General features: G+C 29.1%; 2 protein-coding genes across 3 annotated transcripts; both read left to right on the top strand.

Moving 5' to 3' along the window:
* The first annotated feature begins 2,730 nt into the window (after positions 1–2,730).
* On the top strand, positions 2,731–4,679 carry LOC114181540 (UDP-glycosyltransferase 83A1-like). The gene is made up of 2 exons (XM_028068015.2): positions 2,731–3,264; positions 3,679–4,679. The coding sequence occupies exons 1-2, from the start codon at positions 2,781–2,783 to the stop codon at positions 4,566–4,568; spliced, it is 1,374 nt and encodes a 457-aa protein (XP_027923816.1). The 5' UTR covers positions 2,731–2,780; the 3' UTR covers positions 4,569–4,679.
* Positions 4,680–16,822: 12,143 nt separating this feature from the next.
* LOC114181740 (UDP-glycosyltransferase 83A1-like) lies at positions 16,823–21,092 on the top strand. Of its 2 annotated transcripts, XM_028068276.2 has the most exons (3): positions 16,823–17,355; positions 18,601–18,792; positions 19,047–21,092. In XM_028068276.2, the coding sequence occupies exons 1-3, from the start codon at positions 16,857–16,859 to the stop codon at positions 19,922–19,924; spliced, it is 1,569 nt and encodes a 522-aa protein (XP_027924077.1). In that variant the 5' UTR covers positions 16,823–16,856; the 3' UTR covers positions 19,925–21,092. The 2 variants fall into 2 exon arrangements, with proteins under 2 accessions (XP_027924077.1, XP_027924078.1); XM_028068277.2 differs by lacking the exon at positions 18,601–18,792 and having other exon boundaries at positions 16,825–17,355.
* The last annotated feature ends 5,041 nt before the right edge of the window (positions 21,093–26,133 follow it).

Here is a 26,133-nt window from a genome sequence, read left to right as displayed (position 1 = left end):
CAAAGTTCTTGGTATGGCAGGCTATTCTAAATGGGATGCCGACAATGATTAATTTAAGGCATAGAGAGGTCTTTTTAAACAATGTTAGTTGTGTTATGTGCAGTGAGTAGGACGAGACCATCAACTATCTTCTGATTACCAGTAAAGTGACTACCAACATATGGAATATGTGTAACAAATGGACTGGGGACTTGGGGGTAAGCCATAACCAAATTCAAGCACATTTTGAACATTTTCATCTTTTAGAGCTAGACCTCAAAGGTAATATGTTATGGAAAGGGATGTGGATTGCTATAGTATGGACTTTATGGAATCATAGGAACAATATTGTGTTTAGGAAAGGTGTACCAGACCTTGAAGAGATCTTTAGTTTGGCCCAAGTAAAGGTATGGGCATGGTTGAAAAATAAAATGACAAATGTAAATTTTTCATTTTTTGATTGGTGCTTATGTCCCATTCTGTGTTTAAGGTCATAACTTAGAAACTCTTTATCCTTTTGGCTTTAATAAGCTAGGGGCAATAATAGGCTACATGTATATGGTTTTCTAACTTATAGCCTAGACTTTATGGTCTAGAGTGCTTGATTTTTTTCCTTGCAGATGTAGTCTCCAGCTCTCTATATGGATTAATCACTCTATTCTATGGTTGGATGAGCTCTTCGTAGAGTAGTTGCAAGGAGAGGTCTACTTGGAAATTCATTGGAACTACTTTTTTCACTTGTATTTCAATATGCAAGAGGAGTGATTGTAACTTGTGACAAGCCGATATTTTGTGATTGAGGGTTGAGTATAACATAAATGAGTAAAAGAATACTCTCATGTACTCACTTTACCTATATGTATAGGATAGTATTGATAATCCTTTGTGAAAATCTACAGGAAGATGAAAATGTTCTTGGTAGCTAAAACTATGTGGGTTACTTGTTGGTTTCGTAATTGATGAACTAGTTATCTTTTGTGTAAAAGGGTTAAATCACCTCCAAGTACTTTATTATTAATATATCATTTATTTGCCGATAAAAAAATATATATAAAATATTTCTTCACTTGAATGAGACTTCATCTAGTTCTTCAAAATTAAACAATAATAAATTTTATTATTACTGTCAACTTTTGGCTTACAATCGAGTATACAAAACTAGTTCTGGCTCTCCAAGTATATAGAAAGTCTCCCTAAACAAAAATAAAATAATATAATCTCTCGAAGTTGGTTAAACATTTATTGATAGGTCTTACATTAGACTCCCCTGATCTGGGATCTTCTTAGAGATTCATTTGTTCATCATAACTTAATGTCTCACATATGTCAAGAAAAGTTTTTGAGCATTTTCTCAAATTTTTTTCCTCTTTATTTATCTTGCAACCCTTTTACACTTCATGATGGAAATTAATTCCAAGACGACTCTCTTAAGTTCATTTTTTTCGTAACTTAAAGGATACATATTTCACGACATAAGAATTTATGGTCACATGTAGATTCAATGAGCATTACCACTTCTTACTTCTTCGTTTAGTGCTTCTTGATATCCTTGCAATATCATTTGATTTTATGGCATCTCTCTTCTTCTTGTAATCTAGTAAAGTGTGGATTAATTGTGCATGTGATAAATATATTTTTAATATTTTTTAGTTAGTAATTAAATGAAAAGTTATATTTCTAGTAATCATGTCACCCATTTTATATATGAGCAAAGAAAAATACAAAAAATAAAATTCAATTGACAAAATCAAGTTTATGTGATTGCAACACCTTCCAATTTTTGTGGAATATCTCTCATTCTCACCAAATCTAAGGTGTATTTGATTACAACATTTTTCATATTTTTATTAGGTGTCTTTTCCCTTTCGTAACATTTATATATATATATATATATATATATATATATAGATATATATATATATATATATATATATATATATATATATATATATATATATATTGATTGTTTTTTATTTCAACATTGGTTATGTACTCCAAGCTCGAAAGAGCAATTGCACAAACACATGAACTCTTACGTGTGTGGCTGTCTTCTTTTCAAGTAAATATTAGTTAAAAAAATGTGAATAATATATAAATTATGGTATTTTGACTAGTTGACGTTTGTGGAAAATTGACGAAATCGTTACCTTACAAATTAGCCTTTCTTAAGTGTGAAATGCAATGTTCACACCAATCTGTCCATTTGTTTTATATACGAATACCATTTCGTAGCGAAATAGTAATTTTCTTTTTCCTGAAATGGAAACTTGTTAACAAACTCAGAAAACACGAATCTTGGAAAGTACGTGATCAAATCAAACAAAGAAAATAGTTTATCTCCATTTTTAATTTACAAAAGTTGTCAAATTTTAGAAAATTTTATTATTTGGACAACTTCATATTTATTACCTCCCCTTTCAAATACATTCAAATTAAAACAGATATTTCTTATAATAATTATATAATTCTCCTAATTCAATACTTCTAAACCACAAGTTTAATGATAATAAAAACACTAGAAGTCGAATCAGAGAAGTAAAAGGAAATTTGAAAAGGTATAGGATAACAAAGTCATTGATATGAACTCAAGAAACTTTCTACATTTCTTACATGATCAATGTTCATAGAACTTAGTATAATAGCCGAAAATTTAGACTGATCACGACAGAGATAGTAATTGCTATAAAACTACAGACATTTGATTATGATATAGTGAGGATAGGGCCTATATATATATATATGATATATGAACAATGAATGCATAATTAACCTCAGAAATCAGAATCAACAGAAACCAAATAATGGGAATTCCAACTGTGTTAGCTTTACCATATGCAGCACAAGGGCATGTGAATCCCATGATGACGTTCTCACAGAAGTTGGTTGAGAATGGATGCAAAGTAATTTTTGTGAACACAGAGTTTAACCACAGGAGAGTGGTGAGTTCCATGGTGGAGCAACAAGATGAAGAATCAGTGCTGAAGTTGGTATCAATCCCTGATGGTTTAGGACCTCATGATGACAGAAACGATCAGGCCAAGCTTTGTGAGGCCATTCCAAAAACCATGCCAGAAGCACTTGAGAAGCTCATAGAGGATATTCATGTAAAAGGTGAGAGTAGAATCAACCTCATTGTTGCAGATTTGTGCATGGCTTGGGCTTTGGATGTTGGAAGGAAAATGGGAATCAGAGGAGCAGTGTTGTGTCCAGCATCAGCAACTATTTTCACCTTGCTGCATAGCGTCCCTATGCTTATTCATGATGGCATTGTAGACTCTGATCTAGGTAACAATATTATAATTTCATTTTAGACTCTGATTTAGGTATTAAGATTAAAAAATGAACTTTAAACCTATTTTAATCTTAAAATATTTGTATTGACTTACATGTAGTTGAACGTGCACAAACACTCCTTAATTTTGTTAAAACTCTTACCAAATAACTTTGTTCCCTAATCTCATATATTTGTGCCTCCTAAATTTTGTTTTACTCAATTATTTACTTTTATTTTTTAAAGGTTGTACGAATAAGACTCAAATAATTTTTTAATTGTCTTTACTAACTTAAAGTCTTAAATGTCACTGCACACTTATATGATATAAACTCGTTATATTTTTAGTCAACGTAAAATCTTCGACATATACAATATATTGCGTAAGCTAATTATTTTCTTTTTTCTGTCGGTATTTTTCATTGAAGGATTAACATCAACGACAGACAGAAGAATTCGGATTTCGCCATGTATGCCTGAGATGGACACAGAAGACTTTTTCTGGTTGAATATGGGTGAGCCAAAAACTGGTAAAAAAGTGCTCAAGTATTTGCTGTATTGTGCAGAACATATTCATTTGACAGAATGGTGGCTTTGCAACACCACACCTGAACTTGAACCTGGGACATTATTGTACATGCCGAAGATCCTCCCAATTGGGCCATTGTTGAGGAACAATGATAATGATAATAACAAAAGTGCAACTACAAAATCAATGGGACAATTCTGGGAGGAAGATCACTCTTGCATGAGTTGGCTAGATGAACAAGCTCATGGTTCTGTGGTGTATGTTGCATTTGGAAGTTTCACTCTTTTTGACCAAAACCAATTCAATGAACTTGCCCTAGGACTAGACCTCACCAACAGAACTTTTCTTTGGGTTATAAGAGAAGACAATAAAATGGAATACCCTACAGAATTCAAAGGGCACAAAGGTAAGATAGTGAGTTGGGCTCCTCAACAAAAGGTTTTAAGCCACCCTGCCATAGCCTGTTTTGTGACTCATTGTGGTTGGAACTCTACCATGGAAGGTTTGTCCAATGGGGTACCTTTCTTGTGTTGGCCATACTTTGGAGACCAACTTTCCAACAAAACACATATTTGTGATGAGTTAAATGTTGGATTGGGGATTGACAAAGATAAAAATGGAGTTGTATCACGAGAGGAATTGAAAAATAAAGTGGAACAGTTCTTTAATGATGATGAGAACATGAAATCTAGGTCTATGGTGTTAAAGGAGAAAGTGTTGAACAACATAGCAAAAGGAGGAACATCCTATGAGAATCTTAAGAAGTTTGTGAAGGAGATAGAAGAATAAGAGTTGACATTGTGTGAATATGTTAACTCTAGATCTGGATTAGTGTGTTTGTATACCATGTAGTTTATGTATTTCATATGCAGTTATCTTCGGCTCAAGTTTAGCTTTTAATTACTAATGAATTATTTGCTTGTGATAAAAAGAATGTAACAAATTTATGACCATGTGTAAATCCTGTATTGTTTGTTTCTATGCCCATTATATATATATATATATATATATATATATATATATATATATATATATATATATATATATATATATATATATATATATATATATATATATATATATATATATTACCAATAAAACACATAAAAAAGACAAGTAATTAAAAAAATATATCGTAGTAAATTAAATTAAGATATGTGTCTAATTATAATAATAACAATACCATTATAATAATATCTCATAATACAACAACTATATATAAAGAGATACACATTTTTTGTGTTCTCTTTTGTTTTTACAATTTTATCCTCTTAATTATTATTTGTTAAATTTAAACGATTATTCATAATAAAAAATTATTTGTCAGTTTTATCATTTTACTAATTTTAGTAACTATTTTTTAATTCAAATTAAAATAATTACACATATATATAAAATGAACAACAAATAAATAAAAAGTGTAAATAATTGATATATGATCTCGTAGTACATAAATGTAACATGTGTGTCTAACTATAATAATAATAATAATAATAATAATAATAATAATAATAATAATAATAACAATAATAATAAACAATAACAATAACAATAATTAATAATAATAATAATAACACTAAAATAATATTGATAAAAAAAATAATAATAATACAACTACATATATAAAGAGATAAACATTTTTTGTGCCCTTTTTTGTTTTTTTAATTTTATCCTCTTAATTATTATATTTTAAATTTAAATAATTATTTATAATAAAAAAATAATTTTCAGTTTTATTATTTTACTACTTTTAGTAACCATTTTTTTTGCATTGAAATAATTTTTCAAATGTAAAGATAAATGAACAACAAAACAAATAAAAAGTGCAAGGCAAGTACATTAAACATTTACTTAAGCCCGCATTTTGATCTTGAAAGCTTTATGCGGACTTAATTGGGATGCGAACTTATAAAATTTTAACAGTCATATTACAATAAGAAATATTATGGGTCATATAATTATAATATGGAATATTATGAGGGTTAAAAATTTGTAAAAAATTTAAAAAAATAGGAGAGATATAACATATGTGATAAATATAAGAGATATGTTACAAGAAGAACTTATTATTTTATTTTATTCATATACTTTATCTCTCTCTCTCTCTCTCTCTATATATATATATATATATATATATATTATATAACTATATATAAAGGAGATTCCCTCTTTTGTGTCCACATTTCATAATTCCAACTTTACCCTTTACAATTTAATTATTTATTAAATTTTTTAAAATTAACGGTTACTTTTACAAGTTTTTATAAAACTATTTATTTATCTCCTTCTTCTTTTTTCTCCTACTATTCATCAACAATTATTTTTCTCATATTTTATCCATACATTTCACTTTAATTTTTATAAATATACTTTTATTTTTTTCATTAACTTAATAACATTATAATATCATCAATTATTAATATAATCCGTACACACAGGCGCAATAGCGCCTTGTTTACGCTAGTATATATATAAACAAAATGTAATAGAATATAAAGTCAAATTGTAAGGCCCATTAAGATTGCTCCTTATCTTTCTGCCCTAAACTAAAAGGGCTGTCCTTGTAAGTGGACCTAAGGACTGGCCCAGTAGATAAAAAATCAATCTTAGTTGCCCTAAGTCTCATTTTCCATTTATTTCAGAGAACCTAAGACTACAGCCGTCAACCCCCTCCGCTAGGGTTTGCTTCCACTGTCACGTTGAGTTGAGAGAACTTATACTCCATGTAAGTATCCTTCCAACCGTGCTTGTAGTTCTGCTACGGTTACGTTGAGTAACTCATTCTTCCCCTGTTTCTCTTTTCTTTCCAGCACCTTGAGTCGCCCCTTGTGGTGCCATTCTCCGCTGTTTAGGGACGAGGCCTTGTGCTAGCCATTTCCAGGTAGGGAAGCTAAGACCTTACTCATATGTCCCGTTTCCTTCGTTGTTTGGCTGTTGTTTCGAGTTTATGTGGCGGGTGTGATGCTATTTTGGTTTTGAACGCTTGAAACTGTTGTATGAATCTGTTGCTTGGGCTGGAGCGAGGGACTATTGCAGGAAAACAATGGCAAGACCTGCTAATCTTGCCCAAGCGGGCCAGTCTCGCCTAAGCGAGATGAACAGGGACTCACCCAAACCCTCCTTACACGAAAGGTCGCCCAGGCGACCCACTCTTCATTTTGAGCGAGCGAGTATCTCGCTCAGGCGAGAGCGGTCTCGCCTAGGCGAGATCCCGCATTGGTTTCTGGATGCTTTTTTTAGCCCTCGCCTAGGCGAAGGGGGCTCGCCTGAGCGAGCACGTATCGCCTGAGCGAGACCCTTTAGCCTGAGCGAGGGGTTGGGCGAGGCAGTGCACTGTTTGGATGCTTGTTTATTCTTGGATGATTGGTATTTGGTTGGGTATGAATGTTATGATGAGAAACATGTATATAATGGAGTATTATGTATGCGTGGCATGATTTCATGAATTGTAGATGATGGGTTTGGTATGAAAATTGGCATGCGAACTAAATGAGATGGGTATTATTAAAGTGGCATGATAACGAGATGAGTTGAATCCTATGTGCATGGATGGATTATGATGAGTTGGAATGAGTTGGACCTGGAAACATGAAAGGTATTGGCTTTAAAGGTTGACATAATGAATATATCCTTGCATGGGGAATACTATTTGATTGTGTGATCATATTTTGTCTGTGTTAGTGCATAAGTCCTTGAGGTCTCTAGGTGAGACTTTCAGGGTCACGCTTCAGTGGTCGGGACGTAATTCCATGGCCCCTGTTAGTGGGTGTCCATGGTGGTGCCCCATCTATATAACTAGGTAAGGATTCAAGGTAAGGTTGCATTCTGACACTCTAAGGAGTCAGTTAGTCTCACCTAGAGTGGACTGACTCTTGTGGTGAGAGTAGCAGGAGGCCTGAAATCTTCTAAGGGCTAACCTTGTGGTGAGGAAAATTGATTTATTGTAACACTGTAACACATAGCTCGGGGGAGAGCAGAGGTATCCACCACAAGTGCAAGCATCCGCTGAATCCGACCAAGTTATATGTATCCGGATGAGTCAAGTCGAGTCATAGTGTATTGCTTGATGAGTCATAACATGCTTGGTTGAATTGAGTGTATGATACTGTGAAATTATATCGGACTTGATGGATGAAATATTTTGTGCTTTAGCTTACCCTACTTTTATTTGTTGTGTGTTCTGCTGTGTGGTACTTTCTTTTGCGATGATCATTAACTTGTTGATGTGAGCAGATGCGAGGAACACCCGCGGACAACAGGGAGGTGATGGTTCCGCTGCATGATCTGCATGGGATGGATCTTGGTTTTCTTTAGGGCTTTGTCCCATGTATCTCGTTATGCTTTATTTTCTCTACCCGTATTTGTTAGACTTTTCAACTGTCTTCTTTCGGCATCATGGTGTGCCCAGCTTGTAGGGGTTGGGTTAAGGACCCCAAGACTGCTATATCGTACTATTTGTGTGTGGCGTTTCTTTTAATTACGTTTATTAATTAAATGGGACATTACACAAATGATTTTACATGATTTTTTTTTTTGAAAATAAATTCACAAAATTATTGATCCGAGAATTTTTCCTTTTCAAATGCCGATTTAAATGGGATGCAGACTTAAATGAGTGCAGACTTAAGCCAATGTTTACTATAATTGAAACATGATTCCAAAATGGTAGGTAAAAGTAAAATGTGTATCTAACCATAATATAAAAAAACAATAATGATAATAATAATAATGATAATAACTATTATAATAATTATAGTTCTTAATAATAATAATAATATAATAATATAAATAATTATAATTAATAATAATTATAATAATACTTATAATTGGTAGTAATAATGATCTTATAGTTGATAATAATAATGATAATAAAAATTATAGTTAATAATAATAATAATTATAGTTATAATTGATAATAATCATAATAATATAAAAATAAAATAATAAATATCATGAAATTAAGTTATATTGTTGTAAATGTTATTACTAAAGTAACGAAGTTGTAAATTCAGTTTCAAATATAATATATAAAATTGATATCATAATATGGTACAGTTAATTGATTTTACGAAATAATTATAATAATCTATGACACATGTCAATAAAAAAATGGATAACTTGGTAATTTTGATAGTATCTTCTTTTCTTAATATGCACTAGATTTTTATGACACGTATAAATAAAAAAAAATATCATAATTTTAATAGTATCTTTTTTTAATATATAATAGACTAGCACAATTAGGGATGTCAAGACTATTCGTACTCGCGGGTATTTGTGGATAAAACCCGCAATGGGTAGAAAATAGATATTAAAAATGGATACCCGCTATCCGCAGGTATGGATATTTTTGATACCCACATGTTAACGGGGCGAGTACAGGTATCATAGTATTCGTATCCATGGATACCCGAACCCGCTAAACTTTAATTCACAAAAATACCCTTATATATATATATATATTAGTAAAAAATATTTTGCCCTAATTTTTTCTCAAGAATCAATTGGAGAAAGTGGGCTTGTTGATCAAAACACTAATTAAAGAATTTTCATTATGTTGAGCAACATTTTATATTTATTTTTATGATTATTTGGACTTGTATGGACTAGAGTTTGTTTGAACTTTATTTAAAATTTATGACAGTGATGTATTTTATTTTATTTTATTTGAATTTATGATTAAATATTTATTTTTTAAATAATTTTGTAAATACCCGCAGGTACCCGTGGATACCCACGAATATGAAAAAAATAAACGGGTACCCACATAACGAATACCCGACGAATATGGGTACATGTACGGGAGAGCTACTATCCGTACTATACTCACTCCGTTGACATCCCTAATCACAATGAAATTTTCACGAGCTTACTGACACCTCTTTTATCTCCATCACCCATCTCCAACAAAGAGTATCGAAAAAAAATCAAATAAATACTTATTGTTCCATTGGTCCATGCCACAACCTTCACACTCCCCTTTTTTTTTCTTCATTGCATTTATTTTCTTATTGTTTCTCTAATATTGATTAGAAGTTTAGATAAAGAGTAACTTAAATATATTTTTTATTATCTTTTTGAGATATTTTTAAGGATAAAATAGTAGTAAAGATTTCAGATTCCAAAACAGATTCATTTTTACTCTTACAATTATATCAAACTTATATTTTTTTAATACTTAAAACTATATTTTTTTTAATTTCTATATTTTAAGATAAAGGGTTAAATATGTTTTTATCCCTTAATTCTCACTGAAAATTGGAATTAGTATCCATTCCAAACTTTGACTCAATTTAGTCTTTCAACTTTAAAAATGCATGAATTTAGTCTTTTCAACCAAATTTTAAGTTTAGTTAACATTTTAAACACGTTTCTTAGCTAATATTGAAGCGAAAATATGTCAAACAGTATCAACAACTCAAATGCTATCATGAAACGCATTTGAAACATCAAATAAACTTAACAAAATTTGATTAATAAGACTCAATCTACACATTTATAAAGTTGGGGGAGTAAATTGAACAAAAATTTTAAAGATGGACAAATTCCAATTTTTACTGAAAAAGTTAAGGGACAAAAACATATTTAACCCTAAAATAGTTATAATAATTTTAAAATATAATTCAAAATTCATGGTTATTTATATTTTTTTTAAAATAAATCATAAATTTCATATTTTAAAACAATCAAAATCAAAATAGAAATATTTTTTCACAATAAAAATGTGACAAAAATTTCAAACCTTAAAAGTAAATAAATATTTCGAATACAATAATTAATATTAAATTATTACCTAAATTAGAGTTCGGAACATTCATTTTTATTTCTACAATTATATAAAATTTATATTTTCTTTTAATATTTAAAAACCATCTATTTTTTTTAATTTTTATATTATAAAATTAATATAATGATTTAAAAAAGTAATTCAAAATTCATCGGTTGTTTATATATAGAACATCTAAATCCAAATGACCTTCGTTCTATGGTATTTTACATGTAGCTTGTATATCTATGACTAATTTTAATTTCAATCGAAAGATTTTTAATGTGAAGTAACAAATTACAATAAAAATTGGAATTAGTTATTTTTTAAATTTTTATCCAATTTATCTGATATAAATATGGATTCAAATAATTTATTCTGGCTAAAATAAATATGTAGATATTTCTCTTATTTTAAATTTTTAAAATACTTTTAATTTATTTGATATTAAAAAAATATGTATATACTTTCTAGATTTAATTTTAAATAATATTATTTTTATTTTATTTTATTTTTTTGTAAAAAATTATTTAATGAATACTTGAGTAACTACCAATAGAAATAGAAATAAAACGTAATTTCTGAGATGTAAAACAAGAATGAGTATAAATTTTTATTTGAAAACTAGCACAATGAAATTTCCACAAGCTCACCGACACCTCTTTTATCTCCATAGGCCATTTCCAACAAAGAGTATTGAAAAACAAATCAAATAAATACATATTGGTCCATTGGTCCATGCTTGTTCATCTATAACTAATTTTAAGTTCAATTGAAAGATTTTTAAAGTGAAGTTAACAAATTTCAGATAAAAATTGGAGTGTAAACCTTTAGTTAAGTTATGAGTTGTTTATTTATCTCTACTTATTAGCTGCTTTAATGAACATAATATAATATTTTAAAGGTATAGTTAATATGAATAGTCTTTCATAATATTTCATTTAACTTGTTTTATACTTCCATCACCCAATTGATTATCCTCCCATTGAATTGATCCAATTTGAATAAAGTGCTATATATTGAATTGTATAATCAAGTAGATAATTAATTCCTCTCATGTATTTGATCGATTCAAGTATTTGAACCGACACACGATTGAAGTTTTCAATAACCAATCAAAGATTCAATAAGAAGACAAACAATACATAAACAAGCAAACAAAGCAGAGTAAGATAAGGAAAGGAAGAAAAATTCAAAAAGAGGGTTTTTATTATAAAAAAATTCTGAATCTCAGCAGAACCTGTGAACATGGTTTTTCTGAAAATGGATGAAGAAAGTTGAATGGAGTTCATTGATGGGGTCTTTTTCACTTGGTCCACTTTAATTAAATATCAAAATGTTGCAGAAAAGGAAGGTATAGCATCACATTCTCAAGGACCATATTTAAGGCACAAGGACCATATTTACTGCAAATCTTAGAGAAAATCCAAATTATATGAATCATAAATTTTGTGGTCTGAATATTTACAACTAATCCAGTAATATCCTACATTTTTTTTTATATTTCCAATGAATCTATAATAATTGCTAATAATATTTGTAGTGTATTTAAAAACTATAAATATTTATTAAATAAATAAATATTTTCGGTGTATTTATTAAATAAATATTTGTATTAGTATTGATTGGTGACAAAACTAAAATAAACATTAAAAATAAATAAGGTTGGTATCAACATAACCGACATTAACTATAACCAAAATATTAAAATAAAGGTTAGCTAAGAATTAAAAAAGGAAAACTATGTCTGATTTAATTATGAGTATGCACTTGTGGTGTATAAATAATTGGTATAAAGACAAGCATACCACATACAACGAATCAAACAAGAGTCAATTATTTGGATACATACATTGATATTAAAAATCCTGGTATGTTGTGCATTTGTGGTGATATCCAATGCTCTATAGAGCAATAGACAAAGAATTTTACTATACGACACATAAGGTTAGTCCGTTAACATTTTTTACCAAGATAAAGCTCCTAGACTAAGACCTCTTGTTCCTCTCACCATATACTCTATCCTTCTTTACTTGAGAATTTGATAGTTTTTAGAGCATCGGAATAACTTCCAACTAAATTCCTATATCAATGCATACACTACTACAAATCACTACTAATTCTCCTTGAATTATCCTAAACAAGTCTCAACTAAACCTCATATAACCAATCTCAATTACATCTCATATATCAATCATTTCCTAGGCAATAATCCACATTTACCACAACACACCAAAGTTTTAGCATCGAAAATGACTACTAGATTTTAATGTATTCGCTTAGCGAAATCATCCACTCGTTAGGCACGAAGTGCACAAATGTCTATTCGTTCAGCGACCACATGACTCACTTAACGAATAAATCACTATATTTCACAGAAGTAAATTTCTCCAAAATTCGCTCAATTCTCGTTTAGGGACTACAAAGGTAGTAAGCTTCCTGACTTTGGATTCGCTCAGCAACTATAAAGCCAGTGAGCTCTCTGAACCTGAACTTGAATTCGTTCGACAAACATATTCTCGCTTAGCGTGTCTGTATAATACTGCATAATTTGATTTTGTATAATTATAGCATTCCAATCTAGCATAAACATCCAATAATCATTCCAATCATAAACGATAATAATAATTATTATTATTATTATAGTTAAATTTGATAATAATAATAATAATTTTTACAACACATGTTAATAAAAGAAATTGGGTAATATAATAATTTTGGTAATTTCTTCTTTTCTTAATATGTAATGGCAACGGAATGGGGTGGGAACGAGTTTCGTTATCCCATACTCATCCCCATAGAAAAAAATTCATACTCATCCCCATACCCAAACTCAACGGGTATCAAACTTTTGTCCCATCCACATCCCCACAAGGTAACGGGTATATTTTCGTACTCATACCCGTACCCATTTTCTTACTACTTCAATATTAATTTTAATTAATTTTTATAAAATAATAAAAAATTACGGTAAAGAAAACATAATATTATCAAATATTCAATATTAGGAGGATGATGAATGTTTCTTCGATATCAAATACTTTGAGATAAATTATAATTGTTTACATTTTAGATTAGAATACCAAATAAAGTTTCATGAGAACCAAATATTTATTAAATTTGCAAACATTAATGAAAAAATATTCAATTTGTTGATAAAATTTAAAAATATTTTTAAAAAAATATAAAAGAAAATCAAATATTCAAATTAAAATATATTTTAAATGTTTGTTTACTTCAATTTTTTAAATTCTAATGAATTTTTTTATACACTAATAAAATACACTAATACATGACTTATCAAAATGACGCAAAAAATAAATAATAAATATAATAATAAAATTTTGACATAGATCTTGTATCTTTCGAATTTTTGTAACATCCCAATTTCAGCAGCTTAAAGCTAATAAAAATAGGGAGTTTCATCATAGTTCCAAAACAGATAATCCAGTGTACACAATATATTAATACAGTCTTACAAAAGATATGACTATAAAAATATATCGCTTATACACTTAAACTAAACTAATAAACTCTATACTTAAACTGACCACTGCTAAAGCTCCCACTGGAAGCCTCCTTCTCAACACTTAAACGATGATTCTTCATCCTCCAGAAGCGCCTTTGACACTGCAACCACATCTGCTCCCACCGAATAGGTGATCATCGCAAAAGGAAACATACAACACGAGACAAACACGTAGAAAGCAAGGGTAAGCTAATCTGATTAAATGAATCATACAGTTCAATTATAAACAGAAATCATGCAATCTTTCTCATTTTAACCAGAATCACATAAACCACCCCAAACACAATGCAGATATATTACTCTAGACTCGATATCCGGATTATGTAAGCGACATTGGATCTCTGGGTGGCTTGCACCTGTGACGGTTCCCAAACTCTGCAGAGTTTGGACACAAGGGGTTATCACCCAACCACTCCCAAGGTAAGTCCCCTTCGCGTCTGTGACTGAATCGGGTCCACAAACTAGGACCTCCTGCTACTCCTCACGACATAATCCATTACACTCTACATGAGCCTTAATGGTTATTGGAGCGTCAGGATACCAACCCATACGGAGTCCTCATGTCCTTACACACACTAACATACTCTTCTGAATTTCCCTTGAAATTCTAATTCAACCACTTCTTCTCATATTCCAACTTCATGCAATTTCACCACACATATTACTAGTCATAACAATTCATGCATATCATAACTAAGTTCACATTTTAACATTTAAACATAGTTTCATCCATTAGAAACAAGGGAAATAACACTCAACTGCAGAGGTTCTCGCCCAAGCTAGAATATCTCGCCCAGGCGAAAAGGCTCTCTCGCTTAGGCGAGTCATTCTCGCCTGAGCGAGGCCTGAAACAGAGAACAACCCAAACTCTGGGCGAATTCTCGCTCAGGCTAAGCTGTCTCGCTTAGACGAGAGTGACTCTCGCTCAAGCGAGACTGGCTCGCCTAGGCGAGATCTCGCGCAGAGACAAGGGATGAGTTTCTGGTGTTTTCGCTCAGGCGAGAGCTGCTCGCTTAGGCGAAAATACCAGATTCCCAATCTGTTCTCACATACAACAGTAAAGAAATCTAGCACAATCCAAGCATACACTCAATTACACAGTTCAAGCACTCATACAACAATCAATCATGCAATTCAAAGTCATCAGAATGATTTCTATACGAAATTCAAGTAAAACAGTTAGCTTCCCTTACCTGTTATCCTGTTTAGACAGCTTTACAAACGTCAACGCCTTAAAAACGTCAACACCTCTAACTCCACAGGATGCTCTATCTACACATAGAAACATCACAAGAACGATCAGGACATACCGTTATGATCACTGATCAGCAGAGACTCATACTGATGATTAAAACGTCGCATGCAAGCGGAAGAGGGCTTGCATGCAACAGAAAACAGACAAAGACTAAAAAAAAGAGCGGAAACTCAACTTACGCGAACGGAGAAACTGATCGGTCCAATTTGAAGAGCTCACCGAGAGGATCAATCCTATGGTCGCGGTTCTTCAATCAGACGACCAGATTGACAGAACCTCTAGAGAGAAGTCAGAGAACTCTAGAAAAGTGGTTTCTAGAGAGATGGTGTGTTTTAAAATAATGAAACTCGTTTATAACAATTCTATTTATACTAAAACCTTTTAGTATTAAAATAATCGAGTCTCACTATTTTTAAACCACTATCACTTTTAAAACACCATTTTCTAGGGTCTCACAATTTTAATATATGTTGGATGGTGATAAAAAATATTCATGACAATTATATTAAATTTTTATATTATAGTAAATAAAAATTATTTATATAATTATAGTAAAAAAAATTACAGTATGATTGATAATGAGTTAGAAAATAAAAAATAGTTAGATAAAATATATTGAAATACTATTCTACATAATAAAAATAAACAAAAAATAAAAATATTTAAAAAGTAACAAATATGTGTCTTGGAAACAATTTGAGAGACTATTAAAAGAAATCACACAAAGGTAATAAATGTATAATTAAGTGTATGATAAGATAAAAAATACCTTAGAGATCTATGAAAATTTTTCAAATATCAACATATATATTTTCAATGGTTGAGAAATAACGAAAATTATTTTAGCGAAACAAAAGAGTTTGTTAGATGAAACAAAAATTATTAATAATAAGTAAAGAATTTTTTTTATATTACCTAGTGAATGAAAGATTTATGCTATTAAATACTTAAATTAAAAGTATTAAACATTCTCATGTGAAAGGAAAATAGACAATAAATAAAAATATTATAAAATGATAAAAATATTCAAATGTGAGACATAAATTTGTTTTAATTGACATTAATAATTTTAACATAATTACATAAATATTATAATAAGATAAAAATTGCGAATAAATTTAATGCAAACCAAATAATTAAAATATATATATATATATATATATATATATATATATATATATATATGCTTACTTAATTAATTATGAATATTTTAATAATTTAAACAAGCACAAAGATATGGCGTGGACGGGTATTATTGTTGGGATATGTACATCCCCATACACGTTCTCGTATTCAATTGAAAAAAAAGTTAAAGATTCCTCATATCCTATCCAAACCCAATCAATGTGGAGATTTTTTGTCAAAACGGATATGGGTTCGAACAATACCCATGGAGGTGGATTTATTTATCATCTCTATATGCAATAGATTCATAAAATAAAGAAGACCAGAATAAATGAGAACAAATATCCCAGAATCATCACTATAATAAAGGGCCTCAGAAACAGAAAAAGCCCTAAGGAGAAGATGAGCAATATTCCAGTTGTACTGGTGCTACCTTATCCTGCACAAGGACATGTGAACCCTTTGATGATCCTGTCACAAAAGTTGGTCAAAAATGGTTGCAAAGTGGTTTTCGTGAACACAGAATTCGACCACAAGCGAGTGGTGAGTTCCTTTGGAGACCAAGAACATAGTAGGAAGCATGAGGAAGAATCGGTGATGAAGTTGGTTTCAGTCCCTGATGGGTTAGGAGCTGATGATGATAGAAACGATTTTGGCAAGCTGTGTGATGCTCTGCAGAACTCGATGCCAAAAGAACTTGAGAAACTGATACATAATATGCATTTGAAAGGTGAGAACAAAATCAGCTTCATTGTTGCAGATTTGTTCATGGCTTGGGCGTTGGATGTTGGGAAAAAATTTGGAATGAAAGGAGCAATAGTGGGCCCTGCATCAGCTACAACGTTTGCCCTAACGTACAGTATTCCCTCTCTTATTCATGATGGGACCTTAGACTCCGATGGTAAGATTACTCCTTTACTGTGCTGTTCTTAGACACTGTTCTATTTTTATATTTTTTTATAAAAGAATAGTTTAAATGTGATTTAGTTAATTTAATTTAAGATTAAATATATTTTTAGTTTTGAATTAATATAAAATTGAAATTGGTTTTTGTTTCAATTTATGATATATTTTGATTTCAAAATTTAAAAGTGAGTGGAAGTAGACCTTTTAACTTAACAATTTTTTTTTTTATATTTTATGTGTGTTAATTGATGTTTTAAACTGATATTTGAGTTTAGACCATTTATTAACTTTTATTTCAAAGGTAAAATATGAAACATTACTTCTAAAAAAATTCATATTTCTACCAATTTTGTTTTTAAATTTTTTTCGTAGGAAATATTTACAAATTTTGTTGTGAAAAAAACTTTTGCAAGAAATTGTTACCAATTTTTTGTAAAATATTTTGTATAAAACACTTTTCGCAACAAATTTTATAGGAAATACTTGCAAATTTTATAATTTTGTAAGAAATAATTATCCACAAAAGAATTACCTGCCAATTAAAATTCTTAAAAAAAAGGCAGAAAAAGGTTTTTTCTTGTAAATTTTTTTAACAAGTTTGCAAATATGTAATATGAAAATTTTTAATAGTGTACAATTTAATAGTTAAAAAAAATTAATTTTTAATTGAGGATTATTTCTGTGTATGATCTACATTTATTATGCAGATGTCATACTCAAAGTTTCCATGCAACATATTACACCAATATATAAAATTTAGTTAAATTGATTTATTTAAATATAAATAACATGATTTTAATAGTTTCATTGAACAACTAATACAAATTACGTGACCATGCTTATCAACCAATATAGTATCTTCAAGAAAAAACAAATTTTCATACTAGTGTCTTTCTTTATAGTGATTTATGAAATTATATTATGCGGTGCATATACAATTGAAGTATTCAATATTAGATGATAAATAAACACGTGTTTATAAATTTATTTGAACTCATCTATGTTTTAACAAAGAATCTTTACATTGATTAAGTATTGATATAAATAATACTCAATTTTTTCAATTGGATATGGAGATACCAGCCTCATCCCATTTCCATACCCATCTTAATAGAGATCTTGACCCATTTAAAGTATATTAAAATACTCATTTTATTAGGTGGCTGATCATCCAAAAAGACCAGCTAAGCATCATTGGCTTGGTCAGCCTTTACCTGACCAACTAACTAATACTACGCAGGCTCATCAAACAACCTTTTTAGGTTTCTTCAGGATTGGGCCCGAACTGTTCGGCAGATTCCCACGCATTACGCACCCGTTCGCCACTTTGTTTTCAACTGTTCCCACTTCCTGGGCGAGACAAGCAACCTTCACGCTAGGAGCCTCTTTTCCTTCTGCCCAGCTCCCCGAAAACAACGTTCGACTTGCACAAGTGCTGTATTATAACTTTTGTTAGTGTATAAAAAAATTAATTAGAATTTAGAAAAACTAATTAAAACATTAAAACTTAAATACTTATTTTTTTCTTGTAATATTTTTAAAAATAATTTTGAATTTTATCAACTTTTTTTTATGTTGCAAACTTAATAAATATTTTGATTATAAGAGACAGTAAGACCTATTAATTAAACATTGAATAAAAAAATTGCCACAATAATGTTTTTTTTTTTTTTTTTTGTATTGCAGGTTTAAGATTAACAACAAAAGAGACAATTCAAATATCATCAAGTATGGCTGAGATGAACATAGGAGACTTCTTTTGGTTAAACATAGGAGACATAATAAGTAGTAAGATGATATTTCAGTATCTAATACACTGTTGTCAAAGTTTAAATTTGGCAGAATGGTGGCTCTGCAACACTACACATGAACTTGAACCTGGTGCACTATCATTTGTTCCTAAGATCCTACCAATTGGTCCATTATTAAGAAGTTATGACAGTAAAATTGGTACCACAAAAGCAATTGGACAATATTGGGAAGAAGATCTCTCTTGCATAAATTGGCTTGATGAACAACATCATGGTACTGTTTTGTATGTTGCATTTGGTAGTATCACTCTTTTTGATCAAAACCAATTCAATGAACTTGCTCTTGGGTTAGTCCTCACCAATAGACCTTTTCTTTGGGTTATAAGAGAAGGCAATAAAATGGAATACCCTACAGAATTCAAAGGGCACAAAGGTAAGATAGTTAGTTGGGCTCCTCAACAAAAGGTTCTAAGCCACCCTGCCATAGCCTGTTTTGTCACTCACTGTGGTTGGAATTCTACCATGGAAGGTTTGTCCAATGGAGTACCTTTCTTGTGTTGGCCATATTTTGCAGAACAAATTCAGAACGGAAGATACATTTGTGATGAGTTGAAGGTTGGGTTAGGATTTGACAAAGATAAAAATGGAGTTGTGTCATGCGAGGAATTAAAATTGAAAGTGGAACAACTCCTCAGTGATGAGAACGTGAAATCGAGGTCTTTTGAGTTGAAGGAGAAACTTATGAACAACATAGTCAAAGGAGGTGAATCATGGGAGAACCTTAATAGGTTTGTCAAGTGGCTTAAAGAGTAGGAATTGACATTTAAATATAATTTTATGCATTTATATGTATTAAATTATTGGGTCACAACAGCACAATGTTAGTTGTAGTTTTTTTTTTTTTTTTTTTTAATTTCCTTTTTGTATCGTATGACCATTGTCCGTGTATATGTTATTATCATCTATATATTTAACATATTTTTAACATAAAAAATTCATAAAAATTCGTTAAGTAATTTTTTTTTTTTTACTTACAAATTTTTTTTTTTCACCCAAATAAGACTACATCCTTTCTAGAAAGTCTCCATAGATAGAGTAAAAAAAATTAAAAATAACTTGGCTGACATTAGTTGATAGGTCCTACGTTAGGGTTAGAGTTAGGATTACAGGATTGGATCTCCTTAGAGATTCATTTGTTCATCATAACTTCTCAAATATGGTTAGAAAAACTTTTTAGCAATATTCTTTTCTAGATTTTTTTCCTATTTCTTTATGTTGAAAGCTTTTTATGTTTCATGATGGAAATTAATTCAATCACAACTTTCTTAACTTCATTATTTCTAAACTTAAAAGACACATATTTCATGATATAAAGATAGAGTATGTGGTCACAAAATGTATGACCATACGTAGACTTGATGATTATCTATCACTTCTTACTTTTTTATATTTGGTGTTTTTTTATGTTCTTTACGGTTAAGAGTGGATAAAAGATTCAAATTTTGAGGTCCAATATATAATAATCTAAATCAATATTGTTTTAAATTAAATTCATTTAATTGGATTTAGATTGAATCACATTTTGAATTTTAAAAATTTAAATTCTAAACGACTTAATTGATTTTGGACTCGATTTATATTAGATTTAGACTTGATCAAAATTCCTTCTCAAACTTACTTTTTCACTTAGATAAAGGGAAACAATAAAAGTTGTTGACTGAGGAGGTTGATTAAATGGAAAAAGTTTGCTTGCACTATATATTCTCAAGAATTCCATTGTATTAGTTGCCTCCGCATTTCTCTTTTGTACCTGTAGCCTCTACTTCTTGTCATGTGCTTCTTTCATTCTTAGTAGGTTCATTCTTTTCTCCATTCCTTGGTTCTCCATAGCCTTGCATTAGTTTTTTGTAACCTAAGAGCAACTTGTACAATATAAAATAGTGTGTATTTATGTACAGATCCTATTCTTTTATTTAATTAAGTTTATCTCCAATTGCACATTGATCTTATCTATTTATATAATTTAATTTATTTTTAGTTACCTAATATTTCTGTTTATTTATTTTGTATAATTTTATCTTTAATTATAGATCTGTTTATTTATTTTATTTTATTTATTTTTAAATACTTACATATCATTCATTTTATTTATCTATAATTATGCACAAATATGCACGGATCTTTTATATTAATTTATATTTTTGTTATTATATTTGTTTATAATATTCTAATCCATATATATAGTTATTTATTTGAAGTTCTTATTTTATTTTATTATTATTTTGTAATTCAAAAAATATAGAAATAAAGTAAAAGTAAATGTTATTTTATTCAATGAGCTTGGATAAAAAAAAAACTTATATGTTTTATGGTTATTTTATATCCTTTGTATATATATTATTGGTCAAGAATGACGTAACTTGATAATTATCACATTTTATGATCTTTGAAAATGTCCAAGATTATGTTAGTTAAGTTAAGAAAGAGTTATGTTTGGTTTTGATAAGTTAAGATCAAACCAATGTTACAGTTTGGTACAGTATGACATGAAAGGTAAGGACCATGATAGAGTCTAAAGAGGTTTTACTAAGTAGGTGAATATATAGATAGTTCATAATAGAGATGACAAATAAACTCGCCCTCATGGGTATTGTCTGAAACCCGTCCCTATTTTGACGGGGAATCCCCGCATTGAGTGAGTATGGGTATAGGTTGGGGATTCCCTAACTTTTTCAATTGGGTATGGAGATGGGTATGAGGATATACATATCCCCGCAATAATACCCGTCCCCGCCATATGTTCGTTCCAGTTTAAATTATTACAATTAATTAAGTAACCATATATATATATATATATATATATATATATATATACTTTCTATTTTTTATTTTTTCTAATTATTTGGTTTGTCATGAAACTCATTTACATCTCCAATATATTTTTTATCTTATCATAAACTTTATGTAATTATGTTAAAATGATGTATGTCAATTAAAAAAAAAATTATGTCTCACATTTGAATATTTCTATTATTTTTTAATATTTTTATTTATTGTATATTTTCCTTTCACATGAGAATGTTTAATACTCTCAACTTAAATGTTTAATAGCATAAACCTTTCACTTCCTAGGTAATATAAAAAAATTCTTTATTTATTATTATTATTATTATTAATTTTTATTTCATTCGAAGAACATTTTTGTTTCGTTAAAACAATTTCCTATTTCTCAACTATTAAGTATATATGTTGTTATTAGAAAAGTTTTATTAGATCTCTAAGATATTTTTCATCTTATCATACCCTTAATTATACATTTGTTTTTCTTTGTGCGATTTCTTTCAATAGTTTCTCAAATTGTTTCAAAGACACACATTTGTTAATTTTTTAATATTTTTATTTGTTGTTTATTTTCATCTGTAAAATACTATTTCAATATATTTTATTTAATTATTTTTTATTTTATAACTTATTATCAATCATACTGTAATTTTTCACTATAATTGTATAAATAACTTTATTTACTACAATATAAAAATTTAATGTAATTCCCATGAATATTTTTTTATCACCATCCAACATATAATGAAGTTTAAAAGATACAATATTTATGTCAAAATTTTATTATTATGTTTATTATTTATTCTTTCCGTTATTTTGATCAAGTGATGTATTAAAATTTTAATTAGTGTATAAAAAAGAGATTCATTAGAATTTAAAAAATTGAAGTAAACAAACATTTAAAATATATTTTAATTTGATTATTTATTTTACTTTTATATTTTTTAAAAATATTTTTAAATTTTATCAACTAGGTTTCATTAATGTTTACAAATTGGTATTCTAATCTAAAATGTAAATAATTATAATTTATTTCAAAGTATTTGATATCGAAATTGAATATTTCATAATATTATGTTTTCTTTACCATAATTTTTTATTATTTTATAAAAGATAATTAAAATTAATATTGAAGTGGTAAGAAAATGGGTACGGGTATGAGTACGAGATTATAGCTGTTACCTGGTGGGGATGGGGGATGAGACAAGTTTGATACTCGTTGGATTTGGGTATGAGGATGGGGATGAATTTTTTCTATGGGGATGAGTATGGGATAACGAAACTCGTCCTCGTCCCGCCCGTTGCAATCCCTAGTTCAGGATAACGCTCTGAACAAGGATATTCATAGATCAAACTTGGAACTATTCGATACCTCATCGGCCTTGCCAAAGTTAGGTAGTGAGTATATATCTCTTTTATGGGTCAATAAATGGCTAATATTCTCGAGAAAGAAGTAATTATGAGTGTATCAATGTTTTTATGATAAATACTCAACTACCTAATCACTTTCTAAAATAAATTTTGATGTTTATAATGGATTATCAGAAGTGAAATATGAATCCCTCACATATTTGCAACAAAATAATTCCTAGTTAATCTCTCGCAAAACGATTTTGCGATAACAAGGGATTAGTTAGGGTTTATTCTGTAGCTAAAATATAAGTAATTAAATAGCAAGAAAGTTTTTCCCTGGCTATTACCCACAATTTTTGTAGCAAATCCTTCTCTAAAGCCTCGTTAATGAATTAAATTTTATTCTTAACTAATCCATAGTATATTTATCCGAAGTTGATCCACAACAACTTTATCCCTAGCTAATCCTTTGTTGATTCGTAACAAATTTATCCCTAGGTAATTTCTAGCTAAGCCATAGCAAATTTTTCTCTAATTAATCCATAGCTAATCCATAATAAATTTATCCTTCTAATTTCTAGTTAATCCATAGCAAATTGTTTCCTAGCTGATCCATAGAAAATTTATTCCTAGTTATTTCTAGCTAATCCATAACAATTTTTTCCAAATTAAACCCTAACTGATCCATAACAAATTTTTTCCTAACTAATTCATAACAAATTTTGCCTTTATTGATCCATAACAATTTTTTCCTAACTAATCCATAACAAATTTATCCCTAAATAATCCTGATACATAACATTTTTATCCCTAACTAACTTTTAGCTAATTTATAGCAAATTTATTCCTAGATAATCCTTAACTAATCCATAACCTAGATCTCTAGTTGATTCGTAACAATTTATAATAATTATCTATGGGAATCCCTAACTCATTTGTAGCAATTATATCATATAAATTTGTCAAATTGTTCTATGGTCTTATTTATATCCAGTAAAATGCAACTAAAAATATAATGATATATAATATATTTTACTAGACATTTAGAAGAAATACGTGAAACTTTACCATGTTAAAATACAATCATATACATAATAAAAATAAAGTTTTAACATTACAATTTTCAATATACATGATTAAAAAAAAATCAATTCCCAGAAGCGGATTTGGTTGGGAATATCATCAATACCAATAATCTCCGCAGGCTACAACAATACAGAATAAGAAAATATACTTTTAAATAGCTTGCAATGAAATTATTAATTTATATAATAAAATATGTTTATGATAATTTATTAAAATATTGATAGCTTGTAAAATTTTTGTAATAAATTTATTTTCTTATTTTAGACCGTGATAAATAATTTAGTGAAGCTATAGTTTGGATATTATTTCCTTGCTAATAGAAATTTTATTCGTTTGTTACGGATTTGTGACAAATTTTTTTATAGCTAATAAACTTTGAATTTTCTGAGGCAACAATGGCAAAATGAACTACTTCTCTCAAAGCATAGCTAACTAGCTTCAAATCAGTTACATAAATGGATCGAGCCATGTCAAGATAACTCGTATTTTGTGGACCCATTAGTGAGGTATATTAGATCAATCTCATTAAATTTAATATCATTGACAAAATGGATTCAATCTTATTTTAATCTAATTTAAATTGGATTTAAAACAAATCCATCTTTAGATGATCTAGTTAAAATGAATTTGAATTTGAATTTGAATTCAGATCCATTTTAATTAGACCAACTAGATTTGGATCATAGATCCAATTCATTTAATTAGATCTAGGCTAGATAGTAAAAAATCCAATGCATGCCCAGTCTTGCTTATAGTATAATTTGATTTTATGGCATCCCTCTTCTTCTTTATAGAGGATATCTAGGATGAACTCTACTTGTCTTTTGTGCTTTAAGTGTGACTTACACTCTGAAAAAAAAGACTTGATGTAGATTATGATTAAGCTTAAAGGTGGACAAAAGAGTTAGTTTAAAATAATTACAAAAATATTTAGTAAGAATATTAGTATAATATTTATATAAAAATTAAATTTGGTTTTAGTTTGAAGAGGGACAAAATTGTCCATTTAAAAAAAACGGACTGAATGGAATCAAAATAAAGATAATGATAATGAACACTGACACTAACACGTGGCACTATAGTCCCAATGCCACATTGCATTGTCATTGTCATGTGACACGACGTTGACTTGACATGTGGACAATTTTTTTATTAAAAAAAAACACAAATTGATACATATAGTATATCTTTAAGGGTGATCATGGATCAGATTTTTGAAGATCCAATCCAGATCTAGAAAATTGGATCAGATAGTGAATCTAGATCTACTTTTCTTGTGAAACCAGTTTGAATTTTTTTAAAATCTAGATCCAAATATTTGGATCAAGTTCTAAATCTAAATCCACATATTTAGATCTAGGTTTAATACAGATCCATTTCTAAATCCATATTTTTACTTCTAAAAATAACTTTTTAATAAATCTAATTTTAATTTTAAATCTATATTTTTAAAAATAAAATTACTTTTTAATTTAATTCATAAATATATAAAAAAATTAAACAATATAAAATGTAATAATATTAATATTAAAGATTAATGATAATATTTATATAAATTCTTAATATTAAAAAAAACTAAAAATTTTGCTACTTAAACTCATTGATTACTAATTTTCTGATCAAAACTTACAGCCTGTGTTTAGTCAAATATTTGCAAGCTCATCTACATAGAAAAACTATTCTACTTGATATGACAACTTAAAATTCCACATCGAAGATCAACAACTACATTTCCAATAAAC

Source organism: Vigna unguiculata, chromosome 4, assembly GCF_037176805.1.
Source record: "Vigna unguiculata cultivar grain cowpea cultivar isolate G323 ecotype 2 chromosome 4, ASM3717680v1, whole genome shotgun sequence".
Taxonomy (NCBI): domain Eukaryota; kingdom Viridiplantae; phylum Streptophyta; class Magnoliopsida; order Fabales; family Fabaceae; genus Vigna; species Vigna unguiculata.
This window is presented reverse-complemented; position numbering and strand designations above follow the sequence as displayed.

Coding starts and splice junctions, on each gene's coding strand:
- LOC114181540 (XM_028068015.2), top strand. CDS start 2,781: ATGGGAATTCCAACTGTGTTAGCTTTACCATATGCAGCACAAGGGCAT. Junction 3,265..3,678: donor CATTGTAGACTCTGATCTAG/GTAACAATATTA, acceptor TTTTCATTGAAG/GATTAACATCAACGACAGAC.
- LOC114181740 (XM_028068276.2), top strand. CDS start 16,857: ATGAGCAATATTCCAGTTGTACTGGTGCTACCTTATCCTGCACAAGGA. Junction 17,356..18,600: donor TGGGACCTTAGACTCCGATG/GTAAGATTACTC, acceptor AATACTACGCAG/GCTCATCAAACAACCTTTTT. Junction 18,793..19,046: donor ACAACGTTCGACTTGCACAA/GTGCTGTATTAT, acceptor TTTGTATTGCAG/GTTTAAGATTAACAACAAAA.